The 23,008-nt window shown below is 45.9% G+C and overlaps 1 protein-coding gene across 1 annotated transcript; it reads left to right on the top strand.

Annotated features, from left to right (window-relative positions):
- Positions 1 to 2,638: 2,638 nt before the first annotated feature.
- LOC309349608 (cytochrome P450 4V2-like) lies at positions 2,639 to 20,053 on the top strand. Its single transcript, XM_081875841.1, has 11 exons — positions 2,639 to 2,898; positions 4,928 to 5,040; positions 6,548 to 6,633; positions 8,029 to 8,219; positions 8,801 to 8,870; positions 9,466 to 9,592; positions 10,216 to 10,407; positions 16,409 to 16,511; positions 17,962 to 18,096; positions 18,184 to 18,363; positions 18,983 to 20,053. The coding sequence occupies exons 1-11, from the start codon at positions 2,688 to 2,690 to the stop codon at positions 19,141 to 19,143; spliced, it is 1,569 nt and encodes a 522-aa protein (XP_081731967.1). The 5' UTR covers positions 2,639 to 2,687; the 3' UTR covers positions 19,144 to 20,053.
- The last annotated feature ends 2,955 nt before the right edge of the window (positions 20,054 to 23,008 follow it).

The raw sequence follows: 23,008 nt of genomic DNA, 5'->3' as shown, positions 1-23,008 counted from the left end.
CACTGTCTTATGTCCCTCAAAACAAATCAGGATGAATTCTCATTCTCGCCAGAATTCTCTCTGCAAACAAATCAGGATGAATGCTTATCAAAGAAGTCCTCTAGAAGTGACCTCAGTATCATCCAACACGATGTGGTGTTGAGAAGCCACCTTTTGTCTCTTCTGTGATTCATTGCTTTGGATAAAGGAGTGGCAGTATCCAGTCAAGAAGAAGTTTGCAGACTATAATCAACCCTCTCACTTAAATGCAGGTATGCCAATATTTTTAGTTTACTTTTTAAAGTTAAGAGATTAAAGTAGGAATCATGAATCATCCATTAAATTGATTCCAGAGCATGATGTTTGTCTCCAAGCATTCCTGACACTGGGCAGGACTCTAATCCAACCCCCAAACTATCTCCCCACCTTTGACCCAGCTACGTCCACTGATTGGCTGGTCAGCTCCTCAACTACCATAGAAATATTTTGCTCTGGAGGTGATGTGGCAACGGGCACTGCTGGTTCTCCCTTCCCTTCTGGGATGCTTGGGATTGCTGGGATGGGTTCCTCATCTGAGTCACTGCCCAGTCAGCCTCTGCTCCCCACCTTGGAGTTGTTGTCCTCTTCTGACCACGCATGCCACTCCTGTGCTGTCCTAGTTGGTGCCACACCACCAATGACACATAGCAGCTGAAAATGGGAATAATACCATCTTATGGCTATCCTATGTAACTTTTAATACATGGAGAGAGGGGGAGAGATAAGGATTAAATAGGTTCCGAAGCATGGATGTATCCAAGATTTCCTGGCACTGGGTAAATACTCTGCTGGCTTTTTGGATCTAGGGTGAAGGTTACAATCTGTCCCAACTGTTTGCGTAAGTAGAGATTTTTAAGTTACACAGCAGTCTTTTAAGCTTCATGAAACTTTTGGACAGATGAGGTAAGAAAACTATGACCATAATAGCATCGCCATGTTTTCTTTTTTCTTTTATGCCTGATTCTCTGCATAGTAAAAGCCTGACAGGTGGAAATTTAACAGATGGCGCCTTCCCCATCTCTTGACCTTTGTATGAGCAAAAGCTCCATCTGAAGCATTTTCTTTCTAGGATGAAGATAAAGGCTGCTTCCAGACAGTTGCTATATATGATGAGAGGGATTCAAGCGCACACCAGAAATTTAGGGGTTTTTTTTGCATTAAATTGTGAATTAAAGTACCATGTCAGACTGGACTTGTGCAGATGGGTGTGTAAGTGCAAGGAGAAGATATAGAAGTGGATGTAGATATAGAAGTGGAAGATCTGCTCCACAGATCTTCTGCCTCAGCATCTATGTGAGGTAGTAGAGGGATTAGGACTTCTGCAAAATGAGGGCAATACCTACCCAGCTATCAGCTATGTGGAACATGAGGAAGGGCTGTAGCTCAGTGGGAGAGTCCCAGGTTCAATCCTGCCATCTCCAGATAGGTCTGGAAAAGGTTCCTGCCCAAAACCTTGGATAATTGCAGCCAGTCTGTTTAGATGACACTGAGCCAGATGGACCAGACGTCTGTGTTATTCGGCTGCCCCAGGACACTGCAGAGTTTTAAGGTACTATCATGGGCGTAGCGGGAGGTGGGCAGCTGCCCCCCCCAATCAAGGAAAACAATAGAAATACTTACTTGACTATTCACATCGGTTCTGCCCTCCAACAAAAGTCCTGCCCCTCCAAAAAAATTAATCTTGGCTACGCCCATGGCAGCTGCCCCCCCAATCAAGTAAGTAAATAAAAATACTTAACTAACTGACCAATCACCTTGCAGATAACTCGGTTCTGCTCCCCCCCCCAACATAAATCCTGGCAACGCCCATGGCTATTATGGTACTCATGCATGCCAAGACTTGTCCAGTTTTAATTTATTCAACCGTTTAGGCATTATCAAATGTAAAGAGAAAACAAAGACCGACAGATGACACTCATATGTGAAGGAATCACCTTTATCAGTGTTGAGTTCTTGGTTGGCAAGAGGCCACAAGAACTTCCAACACAGTGGTACCTCGGGTTACAGACGCTTAAGGTTACAGACACTTCAGGTTACAGACTCTGCTAACCCAGAAATAGTACCTCAGGTTAAGAACTTTGCTTCAGGATGAAAACAGAAATCATGCAGCGGCAGCAAGAGGCCCCATTAGCTATAAAGTGGTGCCTCAGGTTAAGAACAGTTTCAGGTTAAGAACGGACCTCACCTCCAGAACTGTACAGTGGTACCTCGGGTTAAGAACTTAATTTGTTCCGGAGGTCTGTTCTTAACCTGAAACTGTTCTTAACCTAAAGCATCACTTTAGCTAATGGGGCCTTCCGCTGCTGCCGCGCCGCTGGAGCACGATTTCTGTTCTCATCCTGAAGCAAAGTCCTTAACCCGAGGTACTATTTCTGGGTTAGCGGAGTATGTAACCTGAAGCGTATGTAACCCGAGGTACCACTGTATTGAGAAATGCCCGCTCCTTTTATCCTCGCCTATCACCTCCATGCCACTATCCTGTTTCGACGGAGACAGAGCGCACCCCGTCCTTCTCTGCCCTGCCCGCGTCTCCCTCCCGTGACCTCCTTCTCCCCTCTCGCAGTCCTGCCCCTCGCCGGCTCCGCCTCCTCCTCTCACCCCGGGGCTTCTTTTCTCAGCAAAACGTCCCGCTTCCCGGAGCAGAGCGACGCCGTCCGCGCTGGGCGACGATGGGCATTTGGGCGATGGCTCCGGAGGGCGCGCGGCTCTTCTCCTGGGCTCTCGCTCTGCTCGCCGCGCTCGCCACGCTGCTGGCTGTCTTGCTCGCCCGCTTGGTGCTCGACCAGTACTGGAAATACAGGGAGCTGAAGCACATCCCGGGGATCCGTCCCTGGTACCCGCTGCTGGGCAATGCGCTGCTCCTTGACCGCGATCGGAAAGGTAAAGGCGCCCTCTTCCTCCCTCTCCTCCGGGCAGCTGATGCGCGCAAGCAGCGCAGAAAGGCAGCTCTGTGAACCAGCAAACCCGCGCCGCGCTACACTTCATCTCCCACTTCTGCCTTTTCTTTTGCTCTTTATTTCAATAAGGATTTCCGACCGACGCGTACTTCAGTCATTTCCTTTTGTGCAATGTCTGTTGTGTGAGTGTATTACGTGAATTAAAAACGGCAAGCAAGCAGGTTGATTTTTATTTTCTTAAAAGCACAACTGTCAATTAATTTATTATCGAATAAAATACTGTATCTTCAGTTGTTCCAGATGAAACTATACAGAAAAGCGGGGGGGGGGGGGGGAGGCAGGTCACCCCCAAGGAAAAAAAAATCTCAAAAAATAAGGAGAAAATAAAAGAGAAGGGCGAAACTCTCATGTGATTGAAGAATGAGGCAGCATCAGGAGGTGTTGGTGGGTGGCATAAAATGAGTTTGCAAGTTTTTCTGAATGCCCTGTTTAGGATCCTTGGTGGTTCCCCAAAGAGCTAAAATGTTAGATTTAAAGAAACCCCGAAGCCTAAAGCAAACATGCTAATAAGGAAGTACTCAGAACTCCATTAAATGTAGGCAAATCATACTGGAGCCAATTATCTTTTGTAGTATGAAGTCCATATTTTGTAGCATGTTTAATCAGCTCTGGTGATATTGGAAGTAATTATCCTCCACATCCCAACCAAATCTAATAGGCTGCCTGAAACCTGTTTAAGGCATGTTGGAAACATCTCAAAAGGTTGCCCCTTCTCCATTACAGTACTGAACACAAGCCCTGTGTAGATAATGAACTGTGAGTGGGGTGGGGGTACTGCATTTTCATGCCACTATGTCAGTGGTTGCCAACCTTTTTGGCCCCATGGGCACATTTGCTGAATGGAGAGGTTATTGTGGGCACCACCTCCGTGCCAACTCCTATTTTATCGGCCACAGCAGAATCCTTTCAAATTTCATGGGGGGGGGGGGAGAGAAGGGGACCTTGTGGTACCAGGAAGGGCTTTGTGGGTACATGGCCACCCACAGGCACCACACTGACAACCTCTGCCCTCCCTGTTCATTTGTATTCACAGCTGCACGTTTGGGCCGAGCTACAGGCAAGCTACAAGATAGTGTGGCGTGACCCATAGGAGTTGAACTGCAAAACTTTTAGATATCTCTTGAACAATCAGTTTATGGCATTTGCATGCCCTTCATGAAACTGTATATCCCCAGGGCAGTCACAGTATGAAACTATGACAAAACACAATGGCATAATTAAAACTCCGCAAAGAGGACAGTAAACATAATTGCAGCAAGAAACGACAGCAGTTTCCTCTCCTACTTAGATTTTCTACACATGATTTTTAATTTTTTTTTTAAAAAAACCAAACAAACAGGAATGAATTAGTTAAGAAGAGCATTTGAACAGGATCTTCAGGTATTTCCAACACAAGGTGTCATTGTCAGGAGGCTTTTTATCAACAATGCTAAGTCAAGGGTTAAGTCAAGGGAAACACGTTTGTGCTGCTCTGCCTGCTCCCAAGACTGCAACACCTTGCCTTGTATCAAGAGCAAGGTTGGCTTTGCAATGTAACTGGAAGCCCTTGGGCTCTCCCCTCAAATGTTCTCCCAATATGTTACGAGGTTGGAGGACAGAACCAAGCAACCCGGTGCAATGTTAGAATGGGGCCCACTACCCGTTAATCATGTGGAATCATCCCTTTGTATGGAACCACTCATAAATGGGGATCATTTATACGGTCAAAATGAATTCTAAGCAAATGTAAACTATAGTCTTTGACTTTCACATAATTGTTCTCTTTGAACATCAGGAGGTGGGAGGCTGGAATCTGCCCCTCATCTCTTGCAATCTTAATTTGGGTAGAAGGGCCTCCTGCTATGTAACTATTAATCTTAGCTTAGAGTGGGTGCTGTTCTCATGAGAACAAGTATCATGGATGTGGGATCATTCACTTTCTCATTTTCAAACTGCATGCATGTTTTTTCCAGGTGCCTTTTCTCAGGTGATACGTTCCACTGAAATGTTGCGGAATATCCCACTGTTACTCCTTTGGGTAGGGCCATTACCCTTTCTAATATTATATCATCCAGATACTGTAGAGGTGAGTCTCCCATTGTTACTCTTCATAGCAGGGCAGGAGAAGTCTCTCCCGCCCCCCTCCACCCAGGGTTACATTCGTGGGGATTAAACTGTCAATGGGTACATGTCAGCAGTGGGTGGGGCCAGTGGTGGAGGAAGCCACTCAGGCGCTGGCAGACGAAGGTGGGGGTGGGGGGGAGTGGGCCACACTGGGTGCCATTAGGGGAAGGGGTGCCATTGTGGCCACTCCCCAGGTCGCACACCATGCCCTCCCGGGATACACACTGCATGCCGTTCAACCCCGGGATGCATGCTGTACCCCCGCGGGCGGTGTGCCACACTCCTGCGCTGTGTGCCACGCCCCCATGGGTGGTGCGCCATGCCCCCAGGACATGCACCACGCCCCCGGGACACGCGCCAGCCATGCCCCCACCTGTTCTCCGCTCTGGGGGCTGCAGCATGTAGCTCCACTACTGTGCTTGGGCTTCTGGGGTGGCGCGCCCAGGGGCAGGGTGAACCACCCATAGGGGCGGGGCGCACCATGGGGGATCTGGAGTCTGCCTGCCTTATCCCACTCAGCTGCCCTACAGCTGGGGGGGGCAAGGGGGAGGCAGCGGGTGGACTGTTTGCGCAGCGCGGAGCCTGCACGCGCCAAACCACCATGTCTCTCCCAGGAGAGACGTGTGGCTCGGGTGCACTGCAGGCCGCACGGTGAGTGGCGCCTGGCATTTTGTCACCCCCCTCAGTGGTGACACCCGGGGCAGACTACACCCACCTCTGCTGGAATGGGTAGTGAATAGGGCCAGAGTGTCTGCTAAAACTGTAGAAACACCCACCCACACATTTCCTCACACATATCATCCATCACCTTGGCTACCTTACCTTAGTGGACTGCAAGTTGTGTAGCGGTTTTCTAGGTTGACCCTTGGCATTATTATGTCATGAATGACTTTTGCAAGAAAAATCCTAAATCTGTCATATGCATGCCTTGGATTATTGCACGGAGAGAGAGAAAATAGGGAAAGAATGTTGACATTCATCTGGTGACCTGGTATAATCTGAGCAGACATCAAAATGGTGATAGATGGAGCTGTACCCATTGCTCAGTGTATCCAAGTAAAGTTCATTTTCAGCCTGGTACTATCAACGGAATCCTGTGAAAATTTCCTCAGAAATAGGTTCCATTGAGTCTCATGGGGCTTTATTGCTAGTGTGTGTTTTGCAAATCTATGCACACTTATCTGGGAGAAAGCTCCATTAGTCTCTAACGAACCTAACTTGCATGCAGATTAGAGAATATAGTTTCTGATTTCAGGATTTGTCATACCTTGGGGCATAATCAACATTGGAATATAAAGATAAAACAAACCTGCCTTGCAAACCACTTTAGTCAAGCCCACTAAATCACTAAGTGACTTTGAACTCAAATAGAATCTATTTCAGATAGTTGACTTACTTTTAAGGACAAATTGAACAGATAGCATAGAAGGGCAAAGTCGATAATTTATGCCCGCCTCTTCTGTTGGCAGGTTGTATTGAGTAGCTCTAAGCATATTACAAAATCTGATCCCTACAAGTTTTTGCATCCTTGGCTGGGCACAGGACTTCTAACAAGGTAAATCAAAAACAACCCAGAACATGGGTGAGGCAGTGTACCCTTTTGTCACGCCTTGTGTAGGTGGAGTGTGTGGCACTGGTTGAGCTATTAGTCCTGTTCTCAAGGCCTGCCCACACATTTAATGAATGCATGAAGGTGGAAGCCAGACTGAGATCATAGGCCATACCCCCAACATGCCACTGATTGTGTGAAAAGGGTCTCTTCTTGTGCACAGAGGTGTTTATTGCAGATGGGAGGCCCCTTTCAGATGCTCTGCTGATTGTGTGGACTTTGGAGATGGGGCTTCAGGTGCAGTCCTGCTCCATCTCCCTCCTTTTCAGTACCTGTGCTAACTAATTTTTAATCATGAAAAGAAGTATTGAAGAGCCAATTGGTGCTGACTTCAAGACCTGCTTTTGGCAGAGGTCACCTGCCCTGTGGAGTTCCTCACTGAGAACACAGTAGTGTAGCTTATTACAGTATAGTGGGCTTGAAGACAGGACCAAGCAGCTGATTAATACTGACTTTTAGGCTCCTGGTGGTTCATTTACAGCCATGTCTCTAGCTGTCCAACATAGATGGCATCATGTGAGGGGAAAGTGAGCCTGGTTTTTGAGAAATGGCCTCATGGGCAAAACTGGAACCTCACCCCTGTGTTAAGGAGCATATAACTGGTCTGCACATGCTTCCTGAAGCAGTAGATGGTTTGAGGTCATTTTATCTGTCTAAAATACCAATTGCTGAGAAATAGGCGATGTTGCAAGTTGGAAACAGATGTTTTGACCGGAAGGAATTTCCAAAACAGTAAAGTTCAGGACTGTATTAAGTCTGGAAATGTAAGTCTTCCATGGCATTGAGGTAGTGAACTGGAAGTTCTGCCTGGTATCTGGAACAGGAAAGAGATAAGAGTGTGGGAGGAAAAAGCCTTAAGAGGGGACTCTTCTTAACTGATAAATCCAGAATTGGCATTTTAGAGCCATGACTTGGGGGTTTGAAAAAGTGTTTTAGTGCATGAATATCATCATATATCATACCAGTGATCTCATTTCACTGAGCACTGGTCCTTATGTGGTCAAAATGACACCTTTATGTAGCCCAAACGAGGGTGGTCTCAGCAAGTTCAGGGGAACCCCAGGGTTTGCAATAGCAAATCTTTTTGTGTTGGATGGAACAGAGAAAAAACCAAGGGAAAACAGCTCATTGAGGACTGAGCATGCTCAGTGACTGTGGAATGTTGGCTGAGTGATAGAGAAAGAAATTACCAGTTGGAGGCAAGGTAGAATGAAGTGACTGGAAACCTGAGCAAGAGCACTGCAATATTGTATTGCTGGTTCTGCTTGAAGACATTACATGCATTTTGTTTTGAAATTTGTTTGTGTAGAGAAAAATAAAATTTAAGTTTTTGTTTTGCAGCACTGGAAGCAAATGGCGGTCCCGAAGGAAAATGTTAACGCCCACCTTTCATTTCACCATCTTAGACGATTTCCTTGAAGTGATGAATGAACAAGCCAATATCCTTGTTCAGAAACTTGAAAAGCATGTGGACAAGGAGCCATTTGATTGTTTTTTATACATCACATTGTGTACCCTTGATGTAATTTGTGGTAAGTGTTGCAGTTGCTGCCAAAATGTTGCAGTGAATGAGGTCTAAACATCCCTGCTCATTTGTTGGAAGAATGGACTCTTTGGTGAGGTCTGACCAGAAGAGTTGTTCATATAACTTACATTTCGCTTCCTAAATTGGGCACATTTACATAATACGAATAGCTTGTTATCCATTTTAAATACTGATTGAATAATCCAGTGGAGAACAGGGATTTAAAATATACACTGATGGAGCTGGAAAATATAATAACAGATTGTGATCAGTTTGACTAATTGTTGATTTGCCATCAGTCTTAATACAGGTCATGATTGGGACACAAACACACAATACTATGGGAGGAAATGAGAAGTTCTGGATACAGTTACTGTAGTAGTGGTGCTGTGTTAGCACAAGACACACTTGACTATGAACTGACCAGTGGTAGAGTGCAGCAGATCTTGGGTTCAAATCCTGGCTGGGAAACACCTTGGAAGTCAGCATGACTTGATATATGGTTGCTCCCTGTGTTCCTTTTATGCCCCACTCTTTGGTTTGTAAGCAAATGATTCTTTAATTGATTTCTTTCTCTCCTGTTCCTAGAAACAGCTATGGGCAAGAATATAGGAGCACAACAGAATAAGGATTCCGAGTATGTTCAAGCTGTCTACAGGTAGGTGTCAATGTTATGATCTATTCCAGCAGCAGGGAATTAAAGATGGTAGTTAGACTCTAGCCACATTTCGAGGGCTGCAGGTCCCGCCCTCCTTCAATGGAGGCAAATACTAAGAGAAAAAGTCTCTTTCCCTTCCATGATGCAGACAACCTTCAGCTTTAACTTGACTGTCTGCATGATAAACCTTCAAAGGAAATGATTTTAGAATGTTGTATTATTATTTTTTTGATAGCCGCTCTGAGCTCGGCTTTGGCTGGGGAGGGTGGGATATAAATAAATAAATTATTATTATTATTATTATTATTATTATTATTATTATTATTAAGGTCTGCTTTGTATGAGCTTCCTCTCTGCACCTCTTTTCTGGATCTGGGTAGCAGAAACTGGGCCTCTCTGTGGGTTGAATGCTGATGTAGAAGCCACATTAGCCCTGCAGGTGATAGGGGCAATAGCTGTATGCCATGGCATATCTGTTTCACATTTAAACTATTTTTCTCTGCCTCTTTACATGACAGCCTAGTTGGAAGAAATCTGGGCTCTTTGCTGTACTTTGCAGCACTTTTCTAGAAAGCGTTGTTGCTTGTTACCCTAGGATGACTGATCTGATTCATAAAAGACAGAGGTCTCCTTGGTTCTGGTCTGACCTTTTGTACCTCATGTTCCCACAAGGAAGAGAACATCACAGGACCCTGAAGATACTTCATAACTTTACTGATAATGTAAGCTGTTGCATTTTTTCTTCATGCATGATGTTTTATAGACACCAATATCAAAGTGATTTCTGCTAATATTCACAATTGTGGCTCTCCCAGCTGTTCAGGGCCTGTTCACAGGGTGTATGTGAGGCCTCCCATTTTATCTTCACCACATGCCTGTAAGGTAGGCTCTGCTAAGAAACCGATTTCTCCCTAGTGGGTTTTTTCCAATTCAGAATGCAGGTAAGATTTCAGCTTAAAATCACTGTCTCTGTGAGGAGTTGTCACTTAGAATTCTTTTGATACAAGGGATAAGATGACCTTCATTAGATTTACTCAGTCAGGCATCCATTTTCATGCAGTGCATTTACATCCAGACAGGTTTTACAGAGATATTTGAAATGCCTTGTATCCTGATTTTATTACCCAGAAGAAGGTTTTTGCCCATGGCAGTGTCCATAGGGCGCTTTAGACAAGTTGGGTGCAATTGGATATATTCCTTTTTTCCTTGTCAGAGCAGTGCACTTCGCTAGGTCCAGGGTGCAACTGAGATAGCTTATCACTTTATATGACACTGCAGGGAGTACACACATTGGATTATGCAACCTGAGAAATGAATGACTTTTCTTTTGTTTTGACTGTCTAAGGTTATTGCAGAAAAAGCTCAAGAACTAAAAAACCAGGAGAAGCATAGAAGCGATGCTGTCAGCACTGGTGAGCAAAGCAGGCGGAAAGTCAGGAGAGCTTTTCTCGATATGCTTCTGAATGCCACTGATGATGATGGGAATAAGATGAACTACCTGGACATTCGAGAGGAAGTGGATACATTCATGTTTGAGGTACAGAATGCCCTGTATAAGAGTGATGGTTGTTCTCCCCTATTTAAAGGATCACAACAAACTAATGTATGTGAAGGTCTTTGAACAAAGACAAGACGTTAAGGGTCTTTCTATCAGATGACTTGGTAGTTTGGTGGTCATCCATCTGTCTTGGGAGACATTGGAGGTGTGTCCCTTTAGGGGTGAAGTCAAACTGTTGGAAGGTTGCAGAGCCTGTGGTGGCTGTAGAGACTGATACGGGAGAGACATATTTTGTTGCAGCTGGGGCACATGAAGGCATCTGGTTGAGCTGCTGCAGATGCACCATGGTGCTGATGACACCCAACTCTATCTGTTGATGGATGGCCATCCTGACTCGGCCCCAGACACACGGACCAGATGTCTGGAAGCTGTGGCTGGATGGTTACGTGGGAGCCGGTTGAAGTTAAATCCTTCGAAGACAGAGGTCCTCTGGCTGGGGCGGGACGATATGGGATCGAGGGGGCAACTCCCACCTCTTGCAGGGGTACAATTAGTGCCAGCACCGTCCGTTAAGAGTTTGGGTGTAATCTTCGATACCTCCCTCTCTTTGGAGGCGCAGATTACAGCTATAACAAAGGCGGCATTTTTTCATCTCCGCCAAGCTAAGCAGTTGGCCCCTTATCTCTCTCGCCCTGACCTAGCCACTGTGATCCACCCGACGGTCACCTCCAGACTGGATTATTGTAACTCGCTCTATGTGGGGCTGCCCTTGAGACTGACCCAGAAACTCCAGCGGGTGCAGAATGCCGCGGCGACACTCCTTATGGGGTCTTCGCTGCGAGATCACATTCATCCGGTACTATACCAGCTGCACTAGCTCCCGGTGGAGTACAGGATCAGGTTTAAGGTGCTGGTTTTAACCTTTAAAGCCCTATACAGCCTAGGACCCTCGTACCTACGGGACCGCCTCTCCTGGTATGCCCCACAGAGAAACCTACGGTCTGCAAATAATAATAATAATAATAATAATAATAATAATAATAATTTTATTTATACCCCGCCCTCCCCAGCCAAGGCCGGGCTCAGAGCGGCTTACAAGCAATAATAAAAACAAGATGAATGATTACAACTTAAAAACAAAAATAAAATACAACATTAAAATAATGGAACATTAAAATATTAAAATGTAGCCTCATCGCAGGAGGAGAAGGAAAAGAAAGAAAAGAAAGAAAAAAAAAGAGAGGGAGGGAATCAAATTGGCTCCAAGCCAAAGGCCAGGCGGAACAACTCTGTCTTACAGGCCCTGCAGAAAGAAATCAGATCCTGCAGGGCCCTGGTCTCATGAGGCAGAGCGTTCCACCAGGCCAGAGCCAGAGTTGAAAAGGCCCTGGCTCTCATTGAAGCTAATCTAACTTCCTTAGGGCCCGGGACCACTAGGGTGTTGCTATTTATGGACCTTGAGGCTCTCCGTGGGGCATACCAGGAGAGGCGGTCCCGTAGGTACGAGGGTCCTAGGCCGTGAAGGGCTTTAAAGGTCAAAAGCAGCACCTTAAATCTGACCCTGTACTTCACCGGGAGCCAGTGCAGCTTGAAAAGCACTGGGTGAATATGCTCCCATGGCAGAGACCCCGTGAGGAGCCTCGCTGCAGCATTCTGTACCCGCTGGAGTTTCTGGGACAGCTTCAAGGGCAGCCCCGCATAGAGCGAATTACAGTAGTCAAGCCTGGAGATGACCGTCGCATGGATCACTGTGGCCAGGTCGGGGCGGGAAAGGTAAGGGACCAACTGCTTGATGCGGCGAAGGTGGAAAAATGTCGCCTTGGCTGTTGCTGTAACTTGCGCCTCCATGGAAAGGGAGGCGTCAAGGATTACACCCAAACTCTTAACGGAAGGCAATGGCACTAATTGGGCCCCCGCAAGAGAAGGGAGTTGGTCCCTCATCCCCATGCCATCCCGACCTAGCCATAGGACCTCTGTCTTCGAAGGATTTAGTTTCAATCGGCTCCCACGAAACCATCCAGCCACAGCTTCCAAGCATCTGGTCAGTGTGTTCGGGGCCGAGTCAGTGTGGCCATCCATCAGCAGATAGAGCTGAGTGTCATCAGCATATTGGTGACAGCCCAGCCCAAAGCTCCGGATAATCTGGGCAAGGGGGCGCATAAAGATGTTAAAAAGCATTGGGGAGAGAATTGCGCCCTGCGGCACTCCACACACCAAGGAGTGGCGCGATGACATTTCCCTCCCTAGTGCCACCCTCTGTCCCCGACCAGAGATAAAAGAGCACAACCAGTTACGGGCTATGCCCTGTATCCCCACGTCTGCAAGGCGGTGGTCCAGAAGATCATGATCGACCATGTTAAAGGCTGCTGACAAATCTAAAAGGATCAGCAGTCCTGACCCGCCTCGATCCAGTTGTCTACGGAGATCATCTGTTAGGGCAACCAGAGCCGTCTCCATCCCAAAACCAGGACAGAAACTGGACTGAAATGGATCTAATGCCGATGTTTCTTCCAGAAACCTACCAAGCTGTTCAGCAACCGCTCTCTCAATTACCTTACCCAGGTATGGAAGATTTGAAACTGGGCGGTAATTGGATAGGTCTAAGGGATCTAATTAAGTTTTTTTTAAGAGTGGACACACCACTGCTTCCTACAATTCCCCTGGGAATGTCCCCGTGTCAAGGGACAAATTGATAATTTCAACCAGGGGGGTCCGCACAACATCTGGACACTCCCTAATCAGCCAAGACGGGCACAGATCAAGGAGGCAGGTGGTGGGCCTACCAACTTGGAGGAATCTATCCACATCAGTAGGGAGTATCCGATCGAAATGGTCCAACACTGGACCTGAAGTGTTGGACCAAATAATAACACCAAATAATAACGGCACCAAATAATAACATCCTCAAGGTCCCAGGCCTCAGAGAGGTTAGGCTGGCCTCAACTAGAGCCAGGGCCTTCTCGGCTGCGGCTCCAATCTGGTGGAACGCTCTGTCACAAGAGACTAGGGCCCTGCGGGACCTGACATCTTTCTGCAGGGCCTGCAAGACAGAGTTGTTCCACCAGGCCTTTGGTCAGGGTGCAGCCTGACTCCCTCCTCTGGCAACCTGCACAGAATTTTGCTTAATCGGTTGCCATCAATTTGATTTTAATTAATTTTTATAATGAAATATTTTTAGAATGTGTGATTATTTGACTGTTTGATTGTTGTTAGCCGCCCTGAGCCCGGCTTCGGCTGGGGAGGGCGGGATATAAATAAATAAATTATTATTATTATTATTATTATTATTATTATTATTATTATTATTTCTTCTCTCTATGCTTCTCCCAGTGGTCATTCCTCCTCTGGTCAATGCTGTGGTTGCACAACCTGTCTGTCTTGGACGCGTGAAACCAACCACCTGTCTCCTTGATCCTTGCCCATCCTGGCTAATAAAAGCAAGCCGGGAAGGGCTGGGCGATGGGTTCTGCGGGGTGGTGAATGATTCCCTCTGTGAGGGAACATTCCCAGATCCGCTGAAAGAGGCGGTCATTAAACTGCTTCTTAAAAAACCATCTTTAGACCCGGCGAGTATGGCCAACTATCGCCCAGTCTCAAATCTTCCATTCTTGGGCAAGGTGATTGAGCGCGTGGTTGCTGAACAACTCCAGGCACGCCTGGAGGATGCGGACCATTTGGATCCCTTCCAATCGGGATTCAGGCCTCATCATGGGACTGAAACTGCCTTGGTCGCGCTGGTTGATGATCTCCAGCGAGCTAGGGACAAAGGTGAGAGCTGTTTCCTAGTTCTACTGGATCTCTCAGCGGCCTTTGATACAATCAACCATAACATCCTTCTGGACCCTAGAGGGGCTGGGAGCTGGGGGCACTGTTATACAGTGGTTTCGCTCCTTCCTCCTGGGCTGTGTTCAGAAAGTGGTGGTGGGGGATGAGTGTTCAGACCCCTGGGACCTCACTTGTGGGGTGCCTCAGGGTTCCGTCCTCTCCCCCATGCTTTTTAACATCTATATGAAGCCGCTGGGAGAGATCATCAGGGGGTTTGGACTGGGTGTCCATCAATATGCAGATGATACCCAGCTCTACCTCTCTTTCAAATCAGAACCAGTGAAGGCGGTGAAGGTCCTGTGTGAGTGCCTGGAGGCGGTTGGAGGATGGATGGCGGCTAATGGATTGAAGTTGAATCCTGACAAGACAGAAGTACTGTTTTTGGGGGACAGGGGGTGGGCTGGTGTGGAGGACTCCCTGGTCCTGAATAGGGTAACTGTGCCCCTGAAGGACCAGGTGCGCAGTCTGGGAGTCATTTTGGACTCACAGCTGTCCATGGAGGTGCAGGTCAATTCTGTATCCAGGGCAGCTGTCTACCAACTCCACCTGGTACGCAGGCCGAGACCCTACCTGCCCGCGGACTGTCTCGCCAGAGTGGTGCATGCTCTAGTTATCTCCCGCTTGGACTACTGCAATGCGCTCTACGTGGGGCTACCTTTGAAGGTGACTCGGAAACTACAACTAATCCAGAATGCAGCAGCTAGACTGGTGACTGGGGGTGGCTGCCGAGACCACATAACACCGGTCTTGAAAGACCTACATTGGCTCCCAGTATGTTTCCGAGCACAATTCAAAGTGCTGGTGTTGACCTTTAAAGCCCTAAACGGCCTCGGCCCAGTATACCTGAAGGAGCGTCTCCACCCCCATCATTCTGCCTGGATGCTGAGGTCCAGCGCTGAGGGCCTTCTGGCGGTTCCCTCATTGTGAGAAGCAAAGCTACAGGGAACCAGGCAGAGGGCCTTCTCGGTAGTGGCGCCCGCCCTGTGGAACGCCCTCCCATCAGATGTCAAAGCGATAAACAACTACCTGACATTCAGAAGACATCTTAAGTTCAGGGAAGTTTTTAATGTGTGATATTTTAGCGTATTTTTGGTTTCTATGGAAGCCACCCAGAGTGGCTGGGGAAACCCAGCCAGATGGGCGGGGTACAATTATTATTATTATTATTATTATTATTATTATTATTATTATTATTATTATTATTATGTCTCCAGGCACTGCAGTCATCTGCAAGAGCAGATATTGCCAGCCTTCATGCCATGTTTGCAGGTGTCTTTGTTGTGCAGAGTTGGTCTGCCAACGCAGAGGCAGATTTAGGGGAGCGTGGCTGGTTTGGTTGCAACTCTCACACAGTTGCCAGACAGATTGTTAATGGTAGTTTATTGAATATAATTAAACTGTGACTTTATCCACTGGTAAAAAATTAGCAGTATTGTTGTGTATTTGCCCTCTGGTGGTTATAAAGGCACTGAAGCATGCTTGCTTATTTACTAATTATTCAATTCCATTTATGAAGTCCTTCCTTTAAAATATCTTGGAACTGTTTAACAATACAAACAATTTAAAAACATCACATATAAAACAGTTACAAATCCATATGTAGACCAGGATCAATGATCCTCACTTAAAATGCTTGTTGAGAAAGGAAGGTCTTCACTGGGCACCCACAAAACAAGAGGGATCTGCCTGTTGTCTTGTGGGAGGCAGCTCCGAAGGGATTTGTTGTTGGGGTGAGTTACAATGGAGTAATCAGCAACAAAGGAAGCATGCTTTTTACAACAAATTGTTTTTGTATGAAATTTTCTGTTGTTAATTTTTATGACATTTTCTGGAATTGTGTGAGAGCCGGAAAGGCAGGATATAAATAGAATGAAGTAGCACCTTAGAAGCGAAGCTTCAGTTTATATGTCTGTCTTATTGCTAGATAGGATTATTAGCTGTTCACACAAGATCTTTTCAGATTACGGGAGTGACTCAGGAGTGTCATTTTGCCTTTGGCAGGTGGGAAGCTACCAGGCCTGGCAGATTCCCTGGCACCTGGTATTCCCAATATACTCTAAATTTTGAAAGACTTTCTACTGTGTACGGGACTGGTGTCTTTCAATTTTGGATTTGAACTAGCTTGTTCGGGCCCTAGACTGGACCATCATTATAATGGTTAAGAATTCTATTTTTTGTGAGAACATGTTAGACCTCTTAAATTCTTTCTTCCAAGGGTCATGATACTACCACTGCTGCCATGAACTGGTGTATTTACTTGCTTGCTCGTCATCCAGAAGCCCAAAGAAAAGTTCACCATGAATTAGATGAAATTTTTGGTGAGTCTTTCTTTCCTGTGGGTATAAGCCTGGGTAAGTTTAGAATGCAGGGCTACTTCTAGGTAAGTGCTCATGAGTATCACCTGACTCCTCTAATGCAGAGATGGGGACTCTCTGGCCTGTGGGCCTAATTTGGCCCAGCACAGACCCCAGTTAGGCCCAGGAGGCTGTTTTTCCTCAAACCACACCCACCTGCTGCACGTTTGATGTCATATGTGACTTAGAGTCTGGAATAGGTAAGGCTGTGGTTACAGAGGGAGCTTAAAGTGAGAATGACTGCTGGGATTGGTTGCCCCAAGAAGTTCCTAGACAGCAATGCTGTCTACAGGGGGGAAATGTCTGCTTGCAGATGTAGTTTTTGAAACCATGCAGCGTCTGCAAACAGGCATCAAAGGAGATTTCTGTAATTGCCAATTGGTTGGTTGGGGGTTACAGCAAGATCCTGTGAACTTTGAATGGTGGGCAGCCCCACCAACTTTCAAAATTGATCTGTACTGAGAAGAGTAAGGGTCTGGTCCCCTGGTCAGTTCCTATTCCCCACCACTGCTCTAAATCAGGTGGGGAACCTATGGTCCTGCAGACATTCCTGGAACCCCAACTTGCTTTAGCCTCAGCCAGAATGGCCAGTGCTTAGGAAAGGTGGGATATATACTCCACTAACTTCTTCTGGAGGGCCACAGTCTCCCCGTTCCAGCTCTCAGAGGACAGCTTTAAACAAGAAACCTCTCTGGTGGGGCCTACACTGGCTTGGCTTACTCATCATTCTGCAGATAGAATCCATGATGCATATGATCCTGTCTATTCACCCAGTAATGGCCATCCATCGGTGCAGCTCTCTTAACCAGATCTCCTTAGGCAGCTCAGTTAGCCCAGCCTTGGATAGCTCAGTTGTTTAGCATGACCCTGGTAATGCCAAGATTGCAGGTTTGATCCCTGTATGGGACAGCTGCATATTCCTGCAATGCAGGGGTTTGAACTAGATGATCTGCAGGGTCCCTTTGAATTCTATGATTCCTATATAAGATGTGCTGTGGTCTTCACAGCTTCAGTGTCTGTCAGCAAAAAGGAAGTCTTGATGAGTCAGTGTATTGTTTTATCATAACCCATGGCTTAGGAAAGTGTGCTGACTTAAAGCTATCCAGGCTAACTTCCTGAGAATAAGCACAGAAATTAGAAAATATGGTTTGAACTTATACTTGTTTATGATTTGTTTGTCTATTTGTTCATGTCTTTATTGTTTTTGTGCTTATATGTGTTTATTCAAAACTTTAATAAATATCACTTAAAAAAAAAAAAAGAGAGAATAAGCACAGAAATGAATTATGGAAGTAACTGATCTAGACCTAAAATTGCTCCCTGGTCCATCACCATGTAAAATAGCTGTAAGAACTTCAGTGTTTTGCTGGTTATAAATAACACATGTTTGTCTCGCTGCCACTGGTTTTATAAGGGAACTCTGATCGTCATGTCACAATGGACGACATGAAGCAACTACGGTATCTGGATTGTGTTATTAAAGAAGCTCTTCGCCTTTTCCCTTCTGTTCCACTTTTTGCTCGCAAACTGAGTGAAGAATGTTATATTAGTAAGTAGTCCAAGTGTGTTTCTGGCTTGATGAGCTATAGCTATAAGCTCAGGGCTAATTTAATGAATATCTGCTCTTTTTTCGCAGGAGGATTCAGGGTACCAAAGGGGGTAGATGCCCTAATTCTGCCTTTTGCGCTGCACAGAGACCCTGATGTCTTCCCAGAGCCTGAGGAATTCAGACCCGAGCGGTTTTTCCCTGAGAACACGGCTGGACGGCACCCATATGCATACGTGCCTTTCTCCGCTGGGCCTAGGAACTGTATTGGTACATATGAGAGTCAAAAATCTGTATCTGGAAAGGAAAAAAAGGGGCAAGCAGTCAGTGGCAGGGAGTGTTTAAAGGGGAAGATTATTTAGACATTGGCATTAGACATTTAAAGCAGTGTCATATCCATTTAAACAGTCTGGCTTCCTCCAAAGCATCCTAGGAGCTGTAGTTTAAGGGTGCTACGAGTTGTTTAGAGAATTCTGGGAATTGTAGCTCTGTGAGGGGAATCAACATCTCCCAATAACTCTCAGCATCTTTAACAAACTACAGTTCCCAGGATTCTTTGGGTGTGTGTGTGCCATGACTTGTTAACAGTATCATAGTGCTTTAAATGTATAGTGTGAATGCACCTCAGTCTAAAGTTATTTCTACATCAATATTATCAGCCCTTCCCTTCCAGTTTTTCACTTACTCCTTCCAATGGCTGCAATTCCACTGCCTCACCCTCTCTGTGTTTGTTTGGTGGTTTTGTATAATTGCAGAAAAGTGTTTAAGGATTTAAAAATGAATCTGAGAACCTGACCTCAATGTCACATGACTCATGTTGAATAATAATAAATATGTATTATTGCTCTAGTTAATTGTATATTGTCATTGCTTTCCAATTCCTCTGCAGGTCAGCGCTTTGCACAGATGGAAGAAAAGACTATTTTAGCCACCACTCTACGGCGCTTCTCTGTTGAAAGTGCACAGCGACGTGATCAACTTGACCTCGTAGGAGAACTGATTCTTCGTCCTGATAAAGGCATCTGGATTCAGTTGAAAAAGAGAAAATAAGTTAAAATAAGAACCCTCAGGGAAATTCCTTACCACCTTGCATTAGAACTGTTTCAGACTGCCTAACCCTTCCTGGACTTCATTTTTTTAACCAAGATTGTGTTGTTGCTTATTACAGGCCAACAGCTGCATTTTAAAAGCAGATGATTATTCCAATGATGGGTTATTCCAATTGTCTTTGCAATTTGTAGGCTTCACCCTAGGTTGCCACTAGCTGACTTTCCTTTCCTAAAGGAGATGAGCAATACAGTGGTACCTCGTGCTATATACGCTTCAGGTTACATACACTTCAGGTTAAAGACTCCGCTAACCCAGAAATAGTACCTAGGGTTAAGAACTTTGCTTCAGGATGAGAACAGAAATCGTCTTCCGGCAGCGCAGCAGCAGCAGGAGGCCCCATTAGCTAAAGTGGTGCTTCAGGTTAAGCTCAGTTTCAGGTTAAGAACAGACCTCCAGAACGAATTAAGTTTTTAACCTGAGGTACCACTGTATGCTTAATTTTTTTAAAAAAACCTCATTCATTTCAATATTTAAAGACCTTGAATATATGAGAAAAATTAGACCTATGTTTTGTAAGCATACAGACAGGATGGAGGATCTGCTCCTGCTTAGCCTCTGGTTTGCCCCTGCCCAATTACATTATAAGGTCCCTTACAGTCTAGATCAAGTGTTATATATCCTATGGTGATTTTGCCTGAGGATGGTATCTAAGTAAATTGTTCAAAAAGCACACAAGACTTTACTTGAGCAATGTTTCCAAGTGAATGTTAATGGATTTTACACACATGCATCGTTATACATGGTGGTCTGTTGTCCACTTCTCTCTCTCTCTCTCTCTCTCTCTCTCTCTCTCTCTCTCTCTCTCTCTCTCACACACACACACACACACACACACACACTTTTATTTTAGTGCAAGTGACCTGACCAAGAATGTCAGAAACATGGAGTGTTCCAGAAAAGAGACTGAACCTTTAATGCTAAGGGAACTAAGGTAGAAATGGCCAGTAGGCTAAAGTGTTCATAAATGTATACACATATACATGCTGCATTATATAGCTATTACCCAGCTCTAGTTAACAGTTATTTACAAGTTTACATTGTGTGTCTGCTTCCATTTCTTACCCATTACTCATTTTATTGCTGTTTGTTACCTGTGTAAATTCAACTGCTTTGCTGCCTACCTCCTGAACATTTCAAAAACAATCTGAAATCAGTTTAATAAAACTGAACGTGACACTAAAAAAATAAATACTGATGGAAACAGTGGAAATTGCCAGTGTTAAATTATGGAAATCATCTAGTGAATATGATCAGTTTTGTTGTTCTTGTTGCTTTCAGTCTGCAAACAATACAGAATTCATTACACACACACACACACACACACACACACACACACTTGCATTGTGTCATTTGGACTGAAATGAAGGGGATGGAATAACATCATGACAGCGTAATTTATGTACATTACATAGTCACATAAATTATGCTTGTTAGATAATTTTGCCACAGCAGATAGCACAGTGAATAACAGGTTTTGGCAGAAGGCAAACTGCAGTAGAATGGAAACGGCCTTGCATTTGACAAAGACGGTTGAATGGAAAGCAATGCCTTCTTACATCCCTACTTCCAAGACTTTTCTTCTAGAATGGGTTGAGGAACCCTGGACCACATGGATGCCATTGGACTCCCAACTCCCATCTGTCCTAGATACCATCACTGCTGGTGATGGATGATGGGAGCAGCATTTGGAGGGACATAGTCTCTCCATCTTTGTTGTAGAAGATGGCTAGCTTTACAATACTATCCTGTGACAGGGGTTGGGTTGTTCAGACTCCTATGTCTGGAGATAAAAGTGGTCCCTGAGAATAAAGAAGCTGGTCATCCCTGAAATAGATGAGCGACACATTTATGCATTTTTTTAAAAAAAAAATACCAATGGGCAAGAGTCACTCAGTTTCTTCCTCCTTGGCATCTCTGCTCATAGCCTCTATTTCTGTTTCTCAAAAGGCTCCCGCCTCAGAGGTGCCAGAACCAAGTTTCAGCTGAAAAAAAGCCTTGGTGCATAAGCAGGCTGATGTGGAGGAAGGTGATTCTCCAAAGAACTGAGCCAAAATTTAATCAATCATAAATCTGCCCATGAAAAACATGGGGACGGCTGAAGCAGCATCTCCACCTCCATCATTCTACCTGGACACTGAGGTCCAGCACTGAGGGCCTTCTGGCGGTTCCCTCACTGCGAGAAGCCAAGTCACAGGGAACCAGGCAGAGGGCCTTCTTGGTAGTGGCACCCTCCCATCAGATGGGAACACCCTCCCATCAGATGTCAAGGAAATAAACAACTATCTGACTTTTAGAAGACATCTGAAGGCTGCCCTGTTCAGGGAAGCTTTTAATGTTTGATGAATTACTGTATTTTAATATTTTGTTGGAAGCTGCCCAGAGTGGCTGGGGAAGTGCAGCCAGATGGGTGCGGTATAATGGAAAATGCAGCTGTGGAGCTTAAACAGAATACAGATAAATACAGTCATATCTCATGTTACGTTCGCTTCATGTTATGTTCTTTCAGGTTATGTCCTGTGGCAACCCGGAAGTACTGGAAAGGGTTGCTTCCGGGTTTCTTCACTCGTGCATGCGCAGAAGCGCAAAATAATGTCACACGCATGCGCAGAAGCAGCGAATCGCAACCCGCGTGTGCGCAGACATGCCACTGCGGGTTGCACTCTTTTCATGTTGCGAACGGGCCTCTGGAATGGATCCCATTCACAACCAGAGGTGCCACTGTATTGATCAGTCTGGAGAGAACAGGACATGTTCCTGTGTGAGCGCATGCTCACATGTGTGTGCTTGTGGACTGGATCAGTGGTGGAGCTTTATGCTCTGGCACCAGGGGGTGGAGAGCAGGCGGGGCGGGGCTGGCGCACGTCCCGGGGGCATGGCGCGTCGCCCGCAGGGGCATGACATGAGTCCTGGGGGTGTGATACACCACCCGCAGGTGTGTGGCGCGCGTCCTGGGAGCGGAGGGGGGGACAACGCGGGCGGGGGGGCAGCCACGATGGCACCCCACCAGGATCGCGCTGCCGCGGGCAGTGCGCTCCCCCTGCACTCCGCTTCCTCCGCCAGTGGACTGGATCAGGACCTGCTGCTTCCTGACAGAAAAGTCAAGGTACCTAGAACCGAAGGTGGACCTACTTGTTTCGGCACTTTAGGCAGAAAATCCCACAAGTGCCTCTCCTGGCAAAACCACCCCCAACAATAAATTAAATAATTGAAATTGTGCTGCCCTTTCATGAGAGCCAAAACTGGCAGGCCTGAGGCAAGTGCCATTAGGAGGATATGTGAGGAATGTATATTGAATGTTCTTGTAGGTCAGCAAACTTTTTCAACAGGGGGGCCGGTCCACTGTCCACTTGTTGGGGGCCGGACTATATTTTGGGGAAAAAAAATGAACGAATTCCTATACCCCACAAATAACCCAGAGATGCATTTTAAATAAAAGGACACATTCTACTCATGTAAAAACACGCTGATTCCCGGACCATCCACGGGCCGGATTTAGAAGGTGATTGGGCCGGATCCGGCCTTAGTTTCCCTAGCCATGTTGTAGATTTTGATGCATTCCTTTTCTATGCAATGTAGTAGTTGTTTAGCCGTTTAGTTGTGTCCGACTCTTCGTGACCCCATGGACCAGAGCACTCCAGGCTCTCATATGCCTGTTGTCTTTGTCCATGGAGTTTTCTTGGCAGGGATACTAGAGTGGCTTGCCAGTTCCTGCTCCAATGCAATGTAGTACCCATTGTAAACACCAGATGGCTTAGCTCATATAAATGAGAGAAAATGACATTTCTCAGAAAAGAAAAAAACCCCT

Source organism: Podarcis erhardii, assembly GCF_964252035.2.
Source record: "Podarcis erhardii genome assembly, chromosome: 9".
NCBI lineage: Eukaryota > Metazoa > Chordata > Lepidosauria > Squamata > Lacertidae > Podarcis > Podarcis erhardii.
This window is presented reverse-complemented; position numbering and strand designations above follow the sequence as displayed.